Here is a 22399-nt window from a genome sequence, read left to right as displayed (position 1 = left end):
ATACAAAATAAAGCAAGAATATGCCATGTTCTCCACCATCTTCACCTCCTGCTTCCTTTTTCTTCCAAAAACCAGCTCACACCAACTCCAAGAAACCAAACCAAACACTCCTTTTCTCTGTCTCATTATATTATTCTGCCCACTTCCCCAAAACCACCCCATCTCCCCACCCCAAAATGCCTATCCGCCGCCTCACCACCACCGCCACGACCACGACCACCATTCCTCTTTTCCTCCTGCTCCTGTTGCTCCTCCATCTCTGCCAACCATCCAAAGCAGATGATGCAGCAGTCATGTCAAAGCTTCTGGCAGCTCTTTCCCCAAACCCATCAGGCTGGGACTCCACAAAGCCATTCTGCAGGTGGACGAACGTCAACTGTGACTCCACCAACAAGTTCGTCACCTCCATCAACTTAGACTCCCAATCCCTCTCTGGAACTCTTCCTCCAGAGCTTGGTCAACTTTCGTCTCTACAATCACTTTCTCTCCAGAAAAACTCCCTCTCTGGAGCTCTACCATCTTTCGCAAACCTGACCAGTTTGGAGTCTGTTTATCTTGATTTCAATTCTTTCAGCTCGGTTCCCTCGGATTTTCTTCTGGGCTGTTCAAACCTGCAAACTCTTAGTATCAGTGAGAACTATAACTTGGCTCCTTGGCAGATTCCGTTATACTTGACTGGTAGTAGTAATCTTCAAACATTTTACGCGAGTAATGCGAGTATTGTTGGTGGGATTCCTGATTTCTTTGATTCTTTCCCCAATCTGCAAAGCTTGAGATTGTCTTACAACAACATTACTGGGGGTTTGCCCAACAGTTTTGGTGGATCTGAGATTACCAATTTGTGGCTGAACAATCAGGGGTTGTCAGGTGGTATTGATGTACTCTCTTCCATGACACAGATATATCAAGTGTGGCTCCATGCCAATGCCTTTACTGGGCCGATCCCAGACTTGTCAAAATGTACAAATCTTTTCGATTTGCAGCTGAGGGACAACCAGTTAACTGGGGTTGTGCCGCCTTCGCTGATGAATTTACCAAAACTGGCGAATATAACTTTGTCTAACAACAAATTGCAGGGGCCTGTGCCTCAGTTTCGCGATGGAGTTGACGCGAAACTGGGGAGTACTAATAGCTTCTGTGGGACGACTCCCGGGCCATGTGATCCGCAAGTTACAGCTCTTCTTGCTGTTGCTGGAGGTTTTGGGTATCCAATGTTGCTGGCTCAGTCTTGGCAAGGGAATAATTCTTGTGATCATTGGTCATTTGTTACTTGTGATCCACAGGGGAAAAATGTGACCATGGTCAGTCTTGGGAAGCAGCATTTGTCAGGTATTATTTCCCCGGCTTTCGCAAATTTGACTTCTTTGAGGAACTTGTATTTGAATGATAATAATCTTAATGGTACTGTTCCAGAAGTATTGACTACTTTACCTCAGCTTCAAACTATTGATGTTTCCAATAATAATTTAGCTGGTCCTAGACCCGTTTTTCCATCTACTGTGAAATTTGTGTATACCGGTAATTTGTTATTGGAGAAAAATCAAACTGCTGGTGGTAGTGGAAGTGGTGGTGGAACACCAGGGGGTGCACCAAGTTCTGGTGCTTCTGGTGGAAGTCCATCAGGGAGTGGGAGTTCGAAAGGATCATCAGTTTCTGCTGGTATGATTGCTGGAGTGGTTGGTGCGGTTATTGTTTTTGTTGGAGTTCTTTTGTTTGTGTCTTACAAATGTTATGCCAAGAAACGTGTTAAGAGTTTTGGGAGAGTTGCAGGCTCTGAGAAAGGGTCGGAAATGAGTAAGCCAAATGTAGTTGGTGGTCTGAATGGGTATGGTGGAGTCCCAAGTGAAATACAGAGCCAGAGCAGCAGTGATCACACCGAGATTCCTATTTTTGAAGGTGGAAATGTTTCAATTCCAATCCAAGTACTTCGTCAGGTGACAAACAATTTTAGCGAAGATAATGTTTTGGGCAAGGGAGGATTTGGAGTTGTTTATAAGGGGGAATTGCATGATGGGACCAAGATTGCTGTGAAGAGAATGGAGTCTGGAGCAATGGGTACAAAAGGAATGAATGAGTTCCAATCAGAAATCGCTGTACTGACCAAAGTTAGGCACAGGCATTTGGTTGCTCTTTTAGGTTATTGTACTAATGGCAGTGAGAGGCTCTTGGTTTACGAGTATATGCCACAGGGAACTTTAGCCCAGCATTTGTTTGAATGGCAAGAGCTTGGCTATCCACCTCTTACTTGGAAGCAGAGGGTGACAATTGCTCTAGATGTAGGAAGAGGCGTTGAGTATCTCCACAGCTTGGCACAACAAAGTTTTATTCATAGAGATTTGAAACCTTCTAACATACTTCTCGGGGATGACATGAGAGCCAAAGTTGCAGATTTTGGTTTAGTCAGAAATGCACCAACCGGGAATTACTCTGTTGAGACTAGGTTGGCTGGAACATTTGGATATCTAGCTCCTGAGTATGCTGGTACGTATTGCCTCATTTCCTTATATTTTCTGTACTATACAACTGGTTAGTAAAACTGCATATTTTGCAACTATCTTTCATGTCAGATTGTGCTCGTCACTTAATTGGTTCTCTCATTTGATCTGAAATTTACAAGTTTACCACATCTAGCACCAGTTATCCTCCAAGAACACTAGAACATGGACTCGAGTTCATTTTTTGATGTGGCATACGTCATTATAATATATGTAATTTGGATGTGGAGGATGAATAAAGATAGTATACTTGCAATTGTAATTTAGATCTCCAAATCTGTTACTTAGTTATCAGATATGACTCCTTGAAGCTCAACCCTATTTGCTTTTCGAAATGTCATCTGTTGTAATATGGCCTTGGATTTGTAAGTACGCATGATACATTTGCACCACATAGACGCACATTTTTTCCTTTTTTCGTTTCCTAATGTGGCTGTTAATTATTTGGTTGGATGCATTGTAAAAGTTTTCCTTTTTCTTTCAACAGCTACTGGACGAGTGACAACAAAAGTAGATGTCTATGCATTTGGAGTCGTTCTCATGGAAATCATCACTGGCAGAAAAGCACTAGACGAGACCATGTCTGATGAGCGGTCTCATCTGGTAACATGGTTCCGCAGGGTCCTAATCAACAAAGACAACATCCGGAAGGCTATAGACTCAACTCTTGGTCCTGATGATGAGACTTATGAAAGCATTTGCAAAGTGGCCGAGTTGGCAGGACATTGCACTGCCCGTGAACCACATCAGAGACCCGACATGGGACACGCTGTGAATGTCCTTGGACCTCTTGTTGAACAATGGAAACCTGCTAAGAACGACGAAGAAGAAAGCTATGGCATTGACCTCCATATGAGCCTGCCTCAAGCCCTTCAAAGATGGCAAGCAGATGAAGGTACTTCAAGAATGTTTGATGACGTCTCATATAGTCAATCACAGTCAAGCATTCCCTCCAAACCTTTAGGATTTGCAGATACTTTCAGTTCAGCTGATTGCAGATAACCCTTAAAGGAAGATCAGAGCATTTGATTATTGTAAGCAAAGAAGGCCATGCTTCATCATAGGAGGGAGAAAAAGTCATTGAGGTCCACACGGTTGAGTCTTTTTCCAGCCCCCATTCAAGGCCGCATTCATTCCATTTGTTTATTTTTTTTCCTCGTAGAGTTGTATCTCTTTATAGGCATGTTTTATGCTAATGATCCAATTGTAAGAAAAAACTGCTGTAGTTGAGCTGGTTCTTTGATTTCTTGAACTTTATAAGTATGAAATTGTTGAGCTTCTTGTGAGACGGTTTTATGTAAGAAAGGGAATAGGAGGGAAGAAAGAGAAAGAGTAGACAAATTGTATCAAATTCTTTTACTTAAATTCCAATGTAAATTTACTAAGCTCTATTATTTTAAGTTACTTTCTTGTCCAATCCTCCATCTTCAGTGTTGAAATCAATAATCTTTCTGTTCAAGGAGAATTCCAATGTTTGTCTGGATGGCCCGGACGGAGCCTCGGATTCTGCACAGTTGCAACTTGACATTATTCAAAGAAATAATGACACAGCAATGTGAATAAAGTAAGATCTGTAGATAGCATTAGCAACATGATTTAAACTTTTCTGGTGATGGTATTTTCTCTCCAAATTTACTCCTCGTAGTATTTCTTTCTAGCAGAAAAATATGTGATGGCTTCCACTTTCAGGACAGCACAACATATGGACAACGAGGACTGGATTCTGCCAGCAAAATATAATAATTATTGTGGGCCAAAAATTACCTTCCCAACTCAATAAACTTGCTGGATCAAAGTCGGCCAAGTCGCATGAAGAAGCATATATAATTTTCTTGTAGGGCATATGACCGATTTCTTGATTCTTGTTCAAAAAATACATAGCAATTTTTTGAATGATTCAAACTTCAAAAAATTTGGTACACATTAATATTTAGCAGATTTTTTTGAGCAAGTCAAATTGGGATATACAAAGAACAAATATAATCCTCTTTGTATCTAAAATAAGATCGGCTACTAAGGGAATTTAAGTTCCTTTCTAGGGTGTTGGTCAAGATTCGAATCCTGCTGCTAACATCAATTTCGCCAAGGACTAGGAGCAATAGCAAGCAGGCATACCGCAGGAACAATAACAGGAGACGCCCCTTCTCCTATCGTTCCCTTCTCCAAGATCCCTCCTTATAATAGAATCGGATTTAAAAAAAAAAAAAAAAGACCCATCATTGGATTGGTTGGTATTTCATCATTTATTTTTTGCTCAATTTGATGATGTTTTTAATATTCGATTTGGTGGATTAATTTTTTTTGTCAGCAACGATACATTTATATAATCTACTCTATCCTAATATAGGGAGGAGGGGGAGCCTAAGGAGGTTGTGGTAGGGAGCTAGTAGATATACAGGCCCAACTAGACCAAGGGAGTAATCTGACACAACCCTTAGATTTTTTTCACTGCAGGTGAGGTTTGAACTCTCACCTATAACTCAAGAAGGGACTTAAGCCCTCTCCCGATGGGCACTGTACCAACCATTGGTACAGTGGTTGATTTGGTGGATTAGAAGGTGAACTTCAGTCATATCTCACATGGGATGAGATAGTGCAAAGATAAAGGCGCATATTGAGGAAGATTGGAAAGGGACACCATCTATAGAAGATGACTTGTGTTTTTGTGGTTGCACGTTTGTGGGACCTCTACTTTCTCAATCTCCATCTTTTTGGACGGTTTGGGGTCAAGATGTTGTGGGGAAGTAACTTCCAACCCAAAGTTAGTACTATGATTATAATACTTCGAAAGGAACTTGACAAGGATTTAGGTTGAATTAATAATGCTGTTCAATACTAATGTATTATATCCTGAAAAGGCAATTTATGGTGGCATGGCCATGCAGTGGTTGGCAATTGATGTTATCAATTTATCTTCTCGAACACTAGGATTGGTTCAAGATTAGTAGGCAAATGGGAGTTAAAATCATGTTTAAGTAGAGAAGTAGGAAAGTGTGTTGTTTTCTTTGTATCAGATTCAATAGTTGATTGGATGGTTTTGGAACTTTGAAGGCCCTACTAGTGTGTGTACTACTAAGTGCGGGTACAAGAAAGCAAATTTTTGAAGCAATAGAATTGTGCCCTCGCAGGGTAGCTCGATGATCACCACTCCTGTGACCCCTGGGTTCGGCCAGAGTTCGAGTCCTGTCGTTGCCCCGTCTGGAAGTAAGGGGTCGCTGCTTCCGGGTCGCAGGGGATTAGTTGGGCGCCGTAAGGATTGATCCGGATACCCCTTGTGTAGAAAAAAAAAAGTAATAGATTTGTCAAAACATTTATTATTATTCAAGAGTGGAGGGCCTTGTTGGAACTTAGAAATTAATGTGGTAAAGAAGATAGAGGCCAATCACCAATTTCTTGAGTTTGATTAAAGAAATTAAACAAAAAGAAAATAATAGATTATAAAAGAATATCAGATTGCTTTTTTAATCTTGATGCCACCATAGTATTTCAAATATCTTTCTTGGATCTATAGATAAAAGAGAAAAGAAAAAGGTCCAAACAGTTGTTTTCGTATTTATGCTGTATGTATATTCAAATATTCGTAATTTTACTTGAAAATTAAATTTTAATTAATTGAACTCTAAATTCAAGATTGCAGATTACCTTTATTAGTCAGAACATATTCATTATTATTGTGCATAGAGTCGATCACAAATATTGCTTTTTAAAATATCATTCTTCTCTTTAAAGAATTGGAAGTCCCATAATTCTCAAAAACTGATGGATTTAGTGAAAAATTCAAGATAACTTGACTTTGCTGATTACTTGTTATTTTTCATTAATTAATATTTTCATTTTTAATTATAAGGTCATTAAACATTTGCAGAAAACTTAAACCAAAAACAAAAAAGAAGAAGCAAAAAAGACAATTTCTCTGCTATCAATCACTTTATTTAGCTTTTAATTTGCTTTGAGCACCGATATTCCCATCCTTAGTGAAACTAATTCGGACTCGACTTGAAGAGCCCTCACAAAGTCCGACTCTTATTTGGGAGTGAAGGTCTGGTCCAAAACTTTTCAAGACGCTATAGGTAGGAGTCGAACTTGTGACCTCCCATTGATATGTTAGAATTGAGATTTATATTAGAACTAAAATTCTAAAAAGTATTTCAAACCCGACAAATTATTGCCAAACTAAGCAGATTGGTCCCTTGTCGCAGTTCATTAAGCCAAGGCATGTCACCAATTATCTTTGGTGCAGCCATTGGATGAGCTGTAGTCCACACCATTATAACTTACTCTTTTAGTTTTTTTTTTTGGGTAAAGAAAAGTTTAGATATGTTCTACTTCGATCATCACCATTATCCCGCCTCTTGTCCCATTGCCCAAACATACTCCCTACCCCCATCATCCGCTCCTCCCACCCCACCACACTTCCCCCGCGTGTGCTGCCTAGAAAATGCTTATAATTAATAAAAAAATTAATTAGTAATTTAATATAAATATATAATTTAGTAATAAGTGTAGTTAGTAATTTAGCATAAATATAATAGTACAACTAATCAACAATTTGTATTAGTATAAATATATAATTATTAGTATATCTAATAATATTAATTATATTACATATACATAATTTGATATTTATAACTAATAAAATTAAATATGTTATGTATATAATTAATATATATATATATATACATACACATATACTTATTATTATTTTATTTAAGCGGGGGATGGGGTGGGGGTATAGTTCCCCATCCCCCACCTCACCCCATCCCCGCCCTATTAACCCCCCCCCCCCCCCGGCGACAGGTACCCGCATAATTGCCATCTTTAATCACCACTAAACAAGACATGTCTCGGGAATCATACATTGCTTATAGAAATTCTTACAGTTCGCTTGCTAACATAACCCTTACATCAACAGTGGATTCTCTCACATCAATAACGAGATTTGATTACTCTCTTAGTTGTTATTGTTGTAGTAGTATTACATTTGTTTGTCTTTGCATTTATGGAGGGCATCAATTGTTTTTCTTTTCTTTTTTTCTCAAAAAACTTATTAATTTTTGTTGTTCCTTTAATATGGTTGGTATTAAATTTCTTGCAATTTACTTCAGGTCCCTTAAGTTATGGATGGACAAATATTATTATAATAAGCTACTATTGAGCTCCATAACCATAATGCTATTGACATTTAAACATTTTACTAACCAACTTAGTTATTTAATGGGAAAAATTATGTTTGAAGAGGCGATCTGAAGTAATGTGTAGTCCAAAGTACACATGAAAATGCATAAAACTAGCTCATGTCTTTTTAGTTATTCATTTATTTATTTTTAATTTTTTTTCCTAATAGAAAAAGGGTGAAATCTAAGAAGCGCATTTCTTTTATGTTCTTGGCATTACACATCTTTTTGGGGCAGAATCTGTTCAATCTATTGCTAGAAAGAGGGGCTTGACTGTGCATATACCTCTGCCTACTGGGGAGTCAAGACAGCTTTGAATCTTTTGATGTTCTCTACTCTACTTTTTCTTGGGTTATGCACATATACTTTGGTAACTTTCTTACTAATTAGGATGTGCCTCTTTTTTTTTTTTTTTAACCTTCCTCGCTACACCTTTTCACCCCAATTGTCAGGTACAAAATTCGAATCCTGAATAGAAAAAAAATTGCCATTTAAGCAATTTATCATTAACCAATAGTCCTTATTTTGACCTTTCCAATACTTATTTTGAACTTTTAGTGTGTACGTACATACATATATATATATATATATATATAATTCTTATATCAAGACTGCAATTGAAATTGGAAATTACTTGTCAACTTATACCAACTAAAAAGTTATGATTGGACATGTTTTGGGTAGCTGATAAGCTAACATGTATTATTTCCATTCCCCAACAACTACTCTATGTTTACCGGGAAACAAGGCAAACAAGTTTTCACCGTTTTCAACGCCTAACTTGGTCCGTTTATGAGTCCAATTTACTTCGAAGTCAAAAATAACCAAAAATTTTGGTCAATCAAATGTGAACGTAATACCGATTAACTCAGAACGGCCTAAAATGACCTTTTCTTTTTCATTTTACATTTTTTGGGTAAAGGTTTATTGTATTTTTATTCTGCTCAAATAATTTACTTTTGCATGAGAATTTAGAAATATGTTTCACAACTATTCCTTAAAAATAAATTTTCATTATCTTTTCTTGTTATCCGTAGTTTGTCATAAATTTTTCAAGTTTTTCACTGTCCCAATTTTGAAGGGATTGGTGATCAAATAATGAAATCTTTTAATTACATCGAGAATCATGTTAAGCCAGAGCCTAATATTCTAATTAAGACTTAATCGCATTCTTTCTACAAATTAATATGGTTGCAGACTTGCCATCATCCACACCTTCAATCAGTTGCTTTGTTTACAAAATATAAAAAGAAAACCAATAATTTGTAGTGAAAATGAGTGACTAAATTTAGAATATCTCGAGATTAAAGCCGTGTATAACCTCTCCATTATAATTTTACTTGAACTATATAAAAATTATTTTATGCCATCGCATTAATTTCGTTTTATTTTCAACTTATTTATGTTTTCAGCCAACTTTTAGTTTCACAGCTTTTATTGTAATTCTAAATTCTTATATTCTCTCTGAATATTTTTTATGAATAGCTTTACATATATAACTAGTAGATCAAGCCAGTACTTTTGAATTTGACTCCAGCTCACAAAATTGTTAATTGATACTTGCTTAATCATATCAGTGGATTAACATGTGGGGCAGTTGGGGAATATCTTGTAACCAAAATCTTCATTATTCAGTGAGAATGAAGATGATGAGGTAACCTGATCACAATAAAGAAAAATGCTAATCATTGCCATTGCAAACTTTTTGCTAAATCAGCCATGAGAACTGCCTTGATTCAAGGGGTTAGTTAGTACCTAATAAAATGATCAAACTACATGAAAACTGCTTAATAATAGGATGGGATGTCTGCCAAGATTTTTTTTTTTTTTTTGCTTTTTATTTGACTATATTTCTAATACTAACAAACAATCAGTGTTGTGCACTCTGCTCCCTCCTTTTTTTTTTGATAGAAAGTGTCAAAAATATTATTAATCTGAGATAATGTCCGTAGCAAGTGCGGTAACAATAAAATCATAAAATCACGTACAATATTTAGCACGTTCTCTGCTCCCTCCTTACTTCTTAAATCTCACCCTTCCTCTACTAGAAAAAAAAAAAAATCATTGTTGTGCACTGGACAAGTTTAATGACTTCATAATTACATTATTATCATGTAATTGTTAAGGATAGATTATAAGTACTTCAAATAATGAAATATTCCTAGATTACTGAAAATACATGTAAGGGGGCTCAATTTTGTAAAAGTAGCAGTCAAAAGGGGATTCAGATGACAAACTATGATTAGAGTAATTACCATCCTTTCATGCTAAAGGGAAAACAAAGTGTAATTTCTTTTATGTGTTTTTCTTAGCTACCCCTCTATGATACATAATAAGCTCATAGGGTAAATACACACTTATAAAATAGAATTCTATTCCAAAAGTTCAATTAAAAGAGTCATAAATCTATTATAAAAATTTTATTATATTGTTAAGTAGTTAATCTTGTTTATTTCATGTGATGAATTTCAATGTTCAGATAAATATCCAAAATTTTTCACAATATTGCACGAGGGGCAATCTGAAAATTTTATGACTTTTTTATAGTACGTGCATAATTTTACGAATTTCAAGGTCCATTTATTTGTTGGAAGGGAAAAATTGGAAGCTATTTCATGAACTTTGCAATGGGGCAATTTCCATATACTCAACTTGATACAACTCCACAATTTAACAAATCCAAATCAAAATAAAAAGCTACATGATTTCACAGCAACAATAGCACAAAAATATTCATGATTTAGTACAAAATCACCCTCACACCTGTTGACCAAAAAAAAAAAAAAAAAGAGTCATTCTAAGCTCAGTTATGTGGTTTCTTTTGTTATCTTCACATTGCACCATGAAAAAACATTAATTTGCTCTAAAGTCTTCAATTACGCTAAAAACCACCAGAAAGACTCAAGTGACTATTTGTCCAACAAAACTGATAATTACACTGCAGTAGCAAGTGCAGTTTCCTAACTGTGGACTGGCACAAGTGCAGATTTGATCACTTAAACTCTTCCACCACATATAACATGAACCTTTGCAGCCCAACCTTTGCTCGTTGCCTTCATCCTATCAATCATACCCTGAAAATCAGTTGTCACAACACATAGTCCTACTACTTAAAGAAAGGTCAACAGCTCAGAATCCTAATAAATTCAAGATTTCAGATGTTTCTGTAGCCCGTCTACTTTCTTTGTTATTTGTGAAAACAAACAAATTCATGTAACCAATTCAACAAACGAATTCTTTCCTCATGCTAGGATGCTAACAAATTGAACATACCATTCTGTCTCTTTCAATTTCTTGAGACCCCGGCCACCTATAAGAACAATAACCCATTGTGGTTAAAAGGTTTGCAGTACAGTAGTAAAGAAAATGCAAGAAAGAGAAAATGGTAATTGTTATCAGGCAATCAACTAGAAAGAAGGTACCTAGGCCATCCTGGAATCATTTGATCACCATGAGAACCTTTATCCCCAGAACTTTATCCAATCTACCATCTGCGTTGATGATATTCAAATGAGAAAGAAAATGAAAGGTGAAATGCAGATATTTTAACAGGTGATATGGAAATTGGAATCTTACAGAATGTAGTGAACTTCAAAGTTGAGTTAGATCAACTCTTTCATCATCAATCAGTATGGTGGGAATGTGAGATATCTTCAGCCGCTCAGACTTGGAGCAACTTTCTTGTAACAAAGGACAATCAGCAATTGACAGAAACCTTAGTTTGGTGAGACGCCGCATAGCTGCCATAGGAGGCAGATACCTAAGCTTTTCACAATCAATCAGGTGTAGTCTTTCTAGAGAGCCAAGGTTTCCCAACCAGTCAGGTAAAGTTTCAACGGATCCAAACTTAGAAATTCTCAGTAGTGTAATGGCAGTCAGGTACTGAAGCTGTTCTGGCAGCGAGTTTGAATGAGGCCATCCAACAATTGTGAGGGCACGGACAGATGAGGAAGCCAGTGCCGATAACAATTCAGCTTCCAGCCTCAAGTCTGGGAAGGGACCAATACTCAACACCCTCAAGCAAGATAAGGGATTAAGTCCTTTGGGTATAGTGGTCAGTTTGGGACAAAAAGATAAGAGTAACGTCACCAGAGAAGGTGTTTGTTGCAAATCAATTGGAAATGACTCAAAGTTGGAGCACCTTTTCACCGCCAGACGACTAAGAGATGTACGAGAGTGTAACATTTCAGCTGGTAGGCTCTTCAACCCGCTGCAATCAACAATTCTCAATTCTCGGAGGAATTTAATGCCGTGCTGTCCTGAAGGAATTGCAATTGACTTGATATTTGGACATTGCATCACATTTAGTGTTTCTAAAGCCTGTAGCTGATGCAGATCTTCTGGCAGCTCGCTTAGCTTCTCGCAGTTGATAATGTCCAATTTTTTTAGAGAAGTTCCGCAGCCCTGTATGTCAATCAAATTGGGGCAGTCCTCCAGTGTTAGCCACTCTAAGTTCTGTTTGGTCAGAACATCTTGAACACAAGTAAGCTCCGGCATTCCTTTGATCCAGAGGTCATTGAGAGTGGTTGCATTGCTGCAGATCTGTTTTACGGGCAAAAGTTGGTCCATCTTCTCGATTGTCAATTTCTTCAGAATTGGGAAATTACTTGGAGCCGTGGTCAATTTGGGGCACATCTTAATATTCAAGTCCTCAAGACTAGGAAAGAACACTCGCAGTCCTTCATTACCATCTCCTGTTGGTGTTGCTTCTACTCCCAACCACTCTATTAGGTTTGGCATTTTTACTAACTTGAGAGTTTTAAGAGCCGGAAACAAATTGCTTGACAATTCACCACTATTTCTACTGCTTCTTAATCCACAGTAATCATCGGCACTGCCATAGAATGATGGTCCAATGCTTTTTAAGTTCTCCAAGCCTTTCAACTCGAGAAATTGAAGAGATGGCAACAGTCCAAGGGCAGGAACTTCTGTGCACATTTTGCAGTATCTTAATCTCAGCTTTACCAACTTGTTTAGTCTTGTTGATGATGACGCATCCATGCTATTCTTGCATACTGCCATGGTCATTAACCATTTTGGAAATCGGCCACCATTGTAATTTCTAATGCGTAAACTATGCAGATTTGGATGGGGTTGGAGGCCTTCCAACACATTTTCATCATTGTCATCTTCTCGATTACCACTACCCCATTGGAATCCCAAGTCATCCACGTAAGGCTTTTTCAGTAAATCTGCCTGCTGAGCTCCTTCTTTGCCATTTACCAGTTCTAGATTGCGAATCTGAAGGCGGCCTCTAAGATTTTTTAGGCAGCCCAGCTCCCCAATTGTGCGGCCTTTACCCTTTCCAACATTGAAGAACTGTAGTGTCTGAAGGGAAGTCAATTGTCCCATCCCTTTAGGCATTTGGAGTTCACTGTCAAATGTAAAAAAGCTGAGATGTCTTAAGTTAATCAAATTTCTCATCCCCTTTGGAAGCTCCATACCAATTCTCTGGTCACCAGATTCAAGAATTATCAGTGTTTGCAAATTATAAAGCTTGCAAATGGACTCTGGCAATGCTCTTATTCTAGAGTATGAAATTTCAAGCAACCTCAAATGAATCAGCTTGCTAATTGAGCTTGGTAGCACCTCACTAGTCACCGAAAGCAACCTCAGAATGCGCAAGTACCTAAATTTTGCAAGGATGTCACCAGGCATGACACTCTCAAGCCAATCTAACGTACTTACTGACGTGAATTTGTCGTTCAAGTTTACTTCTGCTTCTACCCCAGATGAATTTAATACTAGGTACCTGGACTGGTAATGGTCCTCCCTTGCGCTGTCAGATCTTGAAACTGATCGTGCAAGATCAAAGACGAAATCATGCATTTTGCCAAATCTGACATCCACATCCAAACAGTTGTCATAGTCTATTACTTCTTCCAACAATGAACTTTCTAATAAAATGTGGTAATGGCTGTTGCCTATATCCTCTAATTCCTCATCATCTCTTGCTTGAAGAAAACCTTCGAGAGTTGGATTAGCAGTTACTTATCCAGAACAAAATCTTTTTCAAAATTTGAGAAGTATGCAAAACACTTCTTAACGGATGCAGTTGGCAAATGATCAAAGCTCAACCTAAGTAGCTGCATGACACTATTTTCATTCTGACTCAAGTGCAGAAGTCCACTCTCTATAACTGGTAGCCACTCTTCTTTTCTCTTGATACGTAGTAAACCTCCAATTACACATGCAGCCAGAGGTAGACCTTGACATCTTTTCGTGATGTTATTTCTTAGCTCTTCCAATTCTTTTGGTACTTCTCCACCTGCAAATGCTTTTTCTTTGAATATGGACCAACAATCATCATCTGATAATATATCCAATCCATAAGTAGGATGCGTAGCCACAATCGATGCCACTTTTAGCTTACGCGTAGTGACAAGGATCCAGTTTCCCATTGTGTTGGTAATTCCCACCAAGGATTGGAAAAAATCATCCCAGAGTTGAGATCTCTCATCCCAAATGTCATCAAGCACAAGAAGATATTTCTTTTCTTCAAGTTCTTTCCGAATATCTTGAGCTATAACGTCCCTGCTTTGAGTTTTAACTTTCTTCTTTGTTAATGACTCCAAGATCAGTTTGAATAGCCTAGTAACTTCGAAATTCTCAGACACACAAATCCACATCTTTTTATCAAAATGCCCACGAATTTTTGGATCATTGTACACTAACTGAGCCAAAGTTGTTTTCCCCAACCCCCCCCATGCCTGTTATGGGAACAACAGAAACAACTTTTTCAGATGAGCTCAACAATGTCTCCACTATTCTGGATGCATCATTGGCCCTTCCAAAAACATTTTGACGGACGATAGAGTCAGTCTCCCGACTAGTAGCAGGGAGAGGAAGAGGAGCCAAACTGGCACCACCTCCCATTATCATCTGGGACCGGAGTCCAAAGCCAGTAGCTTCTTGATTGATCATCTTCAACTTCAGGTTAACATTCTTAACCTTAGAAGCCATTCTCCAACGCAAAGTAATACCACAAGAGACTGGAAAGAAGCATACCTTTCCCTTCAGTTGTCTCCTGATAAATTCATAGTTGAGCTCATCCAACACATTATCAGCATCAAAAGCCACTCCTTCAAGCCTGTTCAGCCACAGATTCACAGCCTGATCGTGTCCTTGCTTTTCCTCTGCATCAGCTACCACTGCTCGGATCATGGCAAGAGATTCCTTCATGCTCTCCAACTCCTCCTTGAATCCAAAAGCCCTTCCAATGCCATCTGTGGCAAGTGAGAGTGTCTTCTGCAACATGATCCGAATGGTAACACCAATAAGAGCGTCAGCCATTTTCCTTGATTTAGAATTTGGTTTTCAGAGGATATACGTTTGCAGAGCTAGCAGGAATTGGTGGTGGATGACAATAAGAGTTTCGGAGTACTTCTTTGCTTGTTTAAGCATCAAAAACATCAATCATCTTTGGTCAAAAAAGTAAAAGAAGATACTTATATGTTAGCTATTCACTTTTTACTGCTTTTTTCTCCCACTGAATTTGCTTAATCTGATTCTCACTTTATTCCTTGCCTCGGTACGGGAGCCTTGTAAAGGCAACAAATCATGCATGACGTTAAACAAGTAAATCCCATGTTGGTGCCTTGCAAGTAAATTTTAATATTCCATTTAAGTAACCTATGCTCCTAAGGATATTTATTGGTGGTGATTAAAGTCAAATTCACTCTTTTTTTTTTTTTGTTTAAATAAAACATCATAATTTCATTAAAAATCTACACTACTGAAATAGATGAATGTGGTTACTTGGTTTCGAGATCGATGGAATTTCAAATTCTTTTATGCTTTTGTTTGGATTGAGAAATTTGATGAATGATCAAAATTTATCCACATTGTTCTAGTTGTTTGAATTACTTAATAGGTATTCGAGTTTATAATTTATCAATTATTAAAATATATTTTAAATACAAGAATAATTTGTAATCAACAAATCTAAATACCTCCTTAAATAATGTAAACAACCAAAGGTACTTCAAATCCTTGGTCAAATCCCTCAATCCAAAGGCAGCAACTGTCAATGTTTGCCCTATATTGCCAAAAAAAAAAAGAGTTAGCTTTGTATTATGGTCCGTCCATGCGCATGACTCGGATTCTGGGTATAGTTCTTGACTCGTTGGAATTGCCTTCCAAATATATTCAACCCGAGTTATGTATGAGAATAAAGACTAACTAAACCAATTTATAAGTCGTCTAAATTCAGTCTATTTGATCTATTCAGTATGAGTCTCATGTGAAAGTAATGACCAACTTAACTAATTCATAAATATACATGTGAGTAAGACTAATTCAATTGGTAGGGATAATTAATCGGATGATGCTAAAGTCATTGGCTCGAAGTTTAGATTTTCACTTAAACCAAATAAGAAAAATAAATCAACTAAACCAATTTATAAAGATCTCGGGCATCTCCATTTTCCAATCCATGCCACTAGATCTGTTCACCTCAATTCACGTTTAAGAAACTAAACTAAGTAATTAATATTAACTTATACAAATGTTGGACCTCTTTAACACATGAAGTAAACAACAATTACAATTTAATGGTGATAAACACTAATTGGGTTAATAAATAGAGAGACAATAATTAGAAGATTGTGAATTGCCACTTTCATTGCTGTCTTGGTGTTGGAAGACGGAGCTTTTTTTATTATTCTTGAAATTGTTAATTCCATTTGGGTCAAGGGACATGATTCCTATTCCAAATTTCCATTTCCGATGTAGAAATCGAATACTGCCTTGTTTGGATCGTGATTTTCTGTAGAAAATTTTTTACATTTTTCACGAACATATTTTTTAATCACTTTTTTATTTTACATACATCAAATTGTAACAGTATGTTTTTCTACAAATGGATTACGAATGTAGTGGAAGTGGGGTAAAATTCGGCAATGTTTAAATTTCATCAAATCAACCTTATGTACGTGTGTCTGCTTTCTAGGTCAAGGGCCTATCAAGTTGATATTTTTGCACAGTGGATATAATTGTACAATTTTTAAAGTAAACTTGCACGTTTTAGTGTAACCATACTTTATATATATATATATATATATTTATTTATTTATTTGTATAAGTTGACAAACTCACATTTATATGGGCTCAAGACGTAGAGGTTTTGAGTTCCTTCCCGGCTTCTCAAGTTCCACCCTTTCTCTATTGAAGAAAAAATAAAATAAAAAAACCCACATTTGTATGAAAGTTATACAAGTTTATTCTAAATATTGTAAGAATTACATAACTAACAGAATTGCACAATGATTCAACTTGAGAGTCTCTAATACTATTTTCTGTAGAACAATGTGCCATTTTGACAGAACAAAATGCATGAGTACTTTTTGATGTCCAATTACAAGTAATAAACGGATTGAATGTCAGTAAAAAAAGAAAAAAAAAAGATTTTCAATACCATTAGAGCATAGTTCAAAGTTCACAACAAGGTTACAAATATAATGTTGGGCAAATTTCACTTTATCCCCCTGTGGTTTAGCGTTTTTTCACATAACCCCTCTATGATTTCAAAAGCTATACATAACCCCCTTATGGTTTGGATTAAAGTGTCAAAGTAACGAAAATAGTCACTCGTAATAGCGTCATCTAAAATGTCAAAAATACCCTTATGTAAGGCTGAAATTTATGTATTAACCAAGGGGGATAATGTGTATATTTTGAAAATCATAAGGGGATTATATGGTAAAGTATTAAACCATGAGGGGGTTATATGGTAAAATATAAAAATCATAGGGGGTTAATGTGTCATGTATTTATAAGGGTAATTTCGACATTTTTAGAAGTTCCGTTACGAGGGACTATTTCCGTTACTTTGACACTTTAATCCAAACCATGAGGGGGTTATGTATAGCTTTTGAAACCATAGGGGGGTTATGTAAAAAAGGGTAAATCACAGGGGGGTAAAATATAATTTACCCTATAATGTTTACTGAAATATCTTTCATTTGATACCAAGTTTATTTGGTTAGTGTGGAGCGGAATTGGTTTATCTAGTGAAATTTTGAGAGACAATTTTTTTGATTACACAGAAACAAATTTGTAAGAAAATAATAAAACTTGTACTCTCCACATGTTACAAAAATACAATTCCCAAAATACAAGTAGTATACCTTGTAACTTTTTAGCATTAGGTAAGTTTTCAATTATACCTAGTTTACAATGTTCTAATTTCAGTTTACAGTATCTTCACCTTAAAAAGAAAAAAAAGAAAAAAAAAAACCCATCTTCACCTTGGACCATCAATCAACATTAACCTCTTCTAACATCTTCAATTACACCACAAACAACACAAATTAGCGATACACAGTGCAGTAGCTAATACAGTTTCCTAACTTGATTCACAACAGAAATAGGTTCACAAACTATTGCAAAATGAAGATATTACTCCAACATAACCGTGAACTAAAAGTGCATATTTGATCAATCAAAATCTACCACAGTTCCTTGTCCGCCACATGTAACACAACTACATTGCAGACCAACCTTTGCCTCTTGCCTTGATCCTGTCAACTGAAACCTGATAATCAGCAATAGAAGGCATAGCAGTGCTTCATTAGTGGAGGCCAACAGCTCGTAATCCTAATATATTCAAGACAAATTTCAGATTTTGTAGAGTATCTTCTTCTTCTTTTTCGTTATTTGTGATATTGAACAAGTTGTAACCAATTGATAAAAGTTGTGAAGAACAAGCTGAATCTTTGCAAATGATGGGGTGCATACAAATTAAACGTACCATTCTGTCTCTTCATTTTCTTGAGACCCTGGCCACCTATACGAATTACTGCAGCGAAAAATCAAGAAAGTGAAAACCAGAGATATTATCAGCTAGAAAGGAAGTAGATAGGCCGTACTGGAGATTTGATCAACATAACAACCTTCTTCCATCATTTTATCCATTGTACTACCTGCAACCATTAGATTCAAAGGAGAAAGAAAATGAGAGATACAGTAGCAGATAAGTTAAACTAGACAGGTGATAGAAAATGAGTGGAACCTTACAGGATGTAATATAATACTTCAAAGTTGGATTACATCAACTCTTCATCATCAATTAATATAGTGGGAATATGAGAAATCTTGAACCGCTCAGAGTTGCTGCATAGTTCCTGTAGCAGAGGACAACCCGAAATTGACAGAAAACTTAATTTGGTGAGACGTCGCATAGCAGCCATAGTAGGCAAATGTTGAAGCTTTTCACAATCAATCAGGTGTAGTCTTTCTAGAGAGCCAAGGTTTCCCAACCAATCAGGTAAAGCTTCTACTGATCCAAAGTTGAGTATACTTAATTTTGTAATGTTAGTCAGGTACTGAAGCTCTTCTGGCAGAGAATTTGAATGAGGCCATCCAACTATTGCAAGAGTGCGGACAGATGAGGAAGCCACGGCTGATAACAATTCGAATTCCTGGCTTGAATCTGGGAATGGACCAATAAACAGCACTCTTAAGCAAGAAAAGCGACCGAGTCCTTCCGGTATAGTGTTCAATTTGGGACAGCCGGATAGCACTAGGACCACTAGAGAAGGTGTTTGCTGCAAGTCAATTGGAAATGAGACAAGATTGGGGCATCTTCTCACAACCAGAGTACAAAGAGATGTACGTGAGTGTAGCATTTCAGCTGGCAGACTATTCAGCCCACTGCAATCAACAAATCTCAGTTCTTGGAGGGATGTGAGGCCATGCTGTCCTGAAGGAATTGCGACTGACTTGATATTTGGGCACTGCATAATACAAAGTGTTTGTAGAGCCTGTAGTTGATGTAGATTCTCCGGCAACTCCCTTAGGTTCTCGCAGTTCATGATCCTTAATTCTCTAAGAGAAGTTCCACAGCCATGTATGTCATTTAAATAGGGACACTCATCTAATCTTAGCCATGCTAAGTCCTGTTTGTTGAGCACGTCTCGAATGCAAGTGAGCTCTGGCATTCCTTTGATCCAGAGGTCTGTGAGAATGGTTGCGTTACTGCAAATCTGTTTTACTGGCAAAACCTGGTCCATCCTCTCGATTTTCAATCTCTTCAGGCTTGGAAAATTACCTGGAGCTGTGGTCAGTTTGGGGCACATCATAATCATCAAATCTTCAAGGCCAGGAAAGAACACTTCTAGCTCTTCATCACCACCTCCTCTGGATGTAGCTTCTGCTCCCCTCCATTGTACTAGATTTGGCATATTTGCTAACTCAAGAGTTTTAAGAGCTGGAAACAATTTGCTTGACCCTTGACTACTGCTTCTGTTGCTGCTTGATCCACTGGAATCATCAGCAATGCAATAGAATGAAGTTCCAATGCATCTTAAGTTCTCTAATCCATTCAACTCAAGAACTTGAAGAGATGGCAACTGTCCAAGGGCAGGGACTTCTGTGCATAGTTTGCAGTTTATTAATCTCAGCTTTACCAATTTGTCGAGTCTTGTTATTGATGATCCGTCTGTAGTCTTCATGTATATTGCCATGTTCATTAACCAATGTGGAAATTTCCCACCATTGTAGTTATTAATGTGTAAACTTTGCAAATTTGGATGGGGCTGGAGGCCTTCCAAGACATGTTCATCATCATAACCACCTTCTGCATTAACACTACACCATTCAAATCCCAAGTGACGCATTTTTGGCTTTTGCAGTAAATCTGCCTGCTGAGCTCCCTCTTTACCATTTACCAGTTCTAGATTGCGAATCTGAAGGCGGCCTCGGAGGTTTTTTAAGCATCCCAGCTCCTCAAGTGTACGGCCATTGTCTTTTCCTACATTGAAGAACTGTAGAGTTTGAAGACAGGTTAACTGCCTCATCCCTTTTGGCATTTGGAATTGACCATCAGAAGCAAAAAAGCGGAGATGTCTCAAATTAACCAACTTTCTCATCCCTTTTGGAAGCTGCTTAAGAGTTCTCTTGTCAGGATATTCATCAAATGTAAGTGTTTGCAAATTATAAAGCTTGCAAATGGACTCAGGCAGAGCTTCTATTCTAGAGTATGAAAGGTCAAGAAATCGTAAATGGATCAGCTTGCCGATTGAGCTTGGCAGCACCTCACTAGTCACCCAAGACAACTTCAGCACATGCAAGTACCTAAAGTTTGATAAAATGTCACCTGATATGTGACTCTCAAGCAAAATTAATGAACTAACTGATGTTGATATGTCATTCAACTTCATCTGTGTTTCTTCTCCAAATGAATGCAATACTAGATATCTGGATTGGCAGTTCTCACCCCTTATGCTGTCAGATCCTGACAATGATCGTGCAAGATCATACACGAAGTCATGCATTTTGGCATATCTGGCATTCACATCAAGATAGGGGTCATACATCCTTACTTCTTGCAACAATGAACTCTCTAACAGGATGTGGTAATGGTTGTTGCCTATGTCCTCTAATAACTCATTATGACTTGCTTGAAGAAAACCTTCAGCCATCCAGAGTTGGATTAGATGTTGCTTGTTTACAAGAAAATCTTTGTCAAGAATCGAGCAGTATGCAAAACACTTCTTGATGGATGCAGTTGGTAAATGATCGAAGCTCAACTTAAGTAGTTGCATGACAGTATTTTCATTCTCACTTAAGTGCAAAAGCCCGCTCTCTATGATTGGGAGCCACTCTTCTTTTCTTTTGATACGTAACAAACCTCCAATTACATTTGCAGCCAGAGGTAGACCTTGACATCTTTTCGTGATTTCAGTTCTCACTTCTTCCAATTCTTTTGGTACTTCTCCACCTCCAAATGCTTTTTCTATCAGTATTGACCAGCAATCATCATCCGATAATATAGGTAGGATGTGTAGCCACGATCGATGCCACATTTAGCTTACGCGTTGTTACAAGAATCCAGTTTCCTTGTGTGTTGGTAATTCCCACCAAACATTGAAAAAAGTCGTCCCAGAGTTGAGATCTCTCATCCCACATGTCATCAAGCACAATAAGATATCTCTTCCATTTAAGTTCTTTCCGAACATCCTGAACTATAACATCCCTGCTTTCAGTTTTAACTTTTCTCTTTGTCAATGATTCTAAAACCAGTTTAAAAAGCCTAGTAACTTCAAATTTCTCAGAGACACAAATCCAAATCTTAGTATCAAAATGTCCATCAATTCCTGGATCATTGTATGCTAACTGAGCCAAAGTTGTTTTCCCCAACCCCCCCATGCCAGATATGGGAATAACAGAAACAACTTTTGCAGAAGAGCTCAACAATGTCTCCACTAGGTTTGATGCATCATTGGATCTTCCAACAACAATTTGACGAATTATAGAGTCAGTCTCCCGACTTATAGCAGGGAGAGGAAGGGGAGCTATATTTGCACCACCTCCCATCAGCTGGGACCTGAGTCCAAAGTCAATAGCTTCTTGGTTGATAATTTTCAACTTCTGGTTAACATTCTTAACCTTAGAAGCCATTCTCCAATGCAAAGCAGTATCACAAAAGAATGAAAAGAAGCGCACCTTTTCCTTCAGTTGTTTCCGAATAAATTCATAGTTCAGCTCATCCAACACATTATCAGCATCAAAAGCCACTCCTTCAAGCCTCTTCAACCACAGTTTCACAGCCTGATCGTGTCCTTGCTTTTCCTCTGCATCAGCTATGACCGCTCGGATCATTGCAGCAGATTCTCTCAAGTTCTTCAAATCCTCCTTGAGTCCAAAAGCCATCCCAATCCCATCTGCTGCGAGGGGGAGCATCTTCTGCAGAATAATCTGAATGGTAGCACCAATAAGAGCGTCAGCCAT

The 22399-nt window shown here is 37.5% G+C and overlaps 5 protein-coding genes across 5 annotated transcripts; 1 reads left to right on the top strand and 4 right to left on the bottom strand.

The window, feature by feature from the left end:
• Positions 1 to 14: 14 nt before the first annotated feature.
• On the top strand, positions 15 to 3912 carry LOC113734531 (receptor-like kinase TMK4). The gene is made up of 2 exons (XM_027261119.2): positions 15 to 2481; positions 2983 to 3912. The coding sequence occupies exons 1-2, from the start codon at positions 21 to 23 to the stop codon at positions 3495 to 3497; spliced, it is 2976 nt and encodes a 991-aa protein (XP_027116920.1). The 5' UTR covers positions 15 to 20; the 3' UTR covers positions 3498 to 3912.
• A 6542-nt stretch (positions 3913 to 10454) lies between these two features.
• Positions 10455 to 13647, bottom strand: LOC113735292 (putative disease resistance protein At3g14460). Its single transcript, XM_027262315.2, has 3 exons — positions 11246 to 13647; positions 11092 to 11160; positions 10455 to 10979 (listed from the first exon to the last, which is right to left on the bottom strand). Exon 1 carries the CDS (start codon positions 13496 to 13498, stop codon positions 11261 to 11263), a length of 2238 nt encoding a protein of 745 aa, XP_027118116.2. The 5' UTR covers positions 13499 to 13647; the 3' UTR covers positions 10455 to 10979; positions 11092 to 11160; positions 11246 to 11260.
• Positions 13648 to 13656: 9 nt separating this feature from the next.
• LOC113735535 (putative disease resistance protein RGA3) lies at positions 13657 to 14298 on the bottom strand. Its single transcript, XM_027262534.2, has one exon. The coding sequence runs from the start codon at positions 14296 to 14298 to the stop codon at positions 13657 to 13659; it is 642 nt and encodes a 213-aa protein (XP_027118335.2).
• Positions 14299 to 17911: 3613 nt separating this feature from the next.
• Positions 17912 to 22065, bottom strand: LOC113735534 (disease resistance protein RGA2-like). Its single transcript, XM_072082197.1, has 3 exons — positions 18686 to 22065; positions 18420 to 18591; positions 17912 to 18203 (listed from the first exon to the last, which is right to left on the bottom strand). Exon 1 carries the CDS (start codon positions 21472 to 21474, stop codon positions 18715 to 18717), a length of 2760 nt encoding a protein of 919 aa, XP_071938298.1. The 5' UTR covers positions 21475 to 22065; the 3' UTR covers positions 17912 to 18203; positions 18420 to 18591; positions 18686 to 18714.
• Positions 21480 to 22399, bottom strand: LOC140037788 (disease resistance protein RGA2-like). Its single transcript, XM_072082912.1, has 2 exons — positions 21576 to 22399; positions 21480 to 21507 (listed from the first exon to the last, which is right to left on the bottom strand). Exons 1-2 carry the CDS (start codon positions 22397 to 22399, stop codon positions 21480 to 21482), a joined length of 852 nt encoding a protein of 283 aa, XP_071939013.1.

This window comes from Coffea arabica, chromosome 3c (assembly GCF_036785885.1).
Source record: "Coffea arabica cultivar ET-39 chromosome 3c, Coffea Arabica ET-39 HiFi, whole genome shotgun sequence".
Taxonomy (NCBI): Eukaryota; Viridiplantae; Streptophyta; class Magnoliopsida; order Gentianales; family Rubiaceae; genus Coffea; species Coffea arabica.
This window is presented reverse-complemented; position numbering and strand designations above follow the sequence as displayed.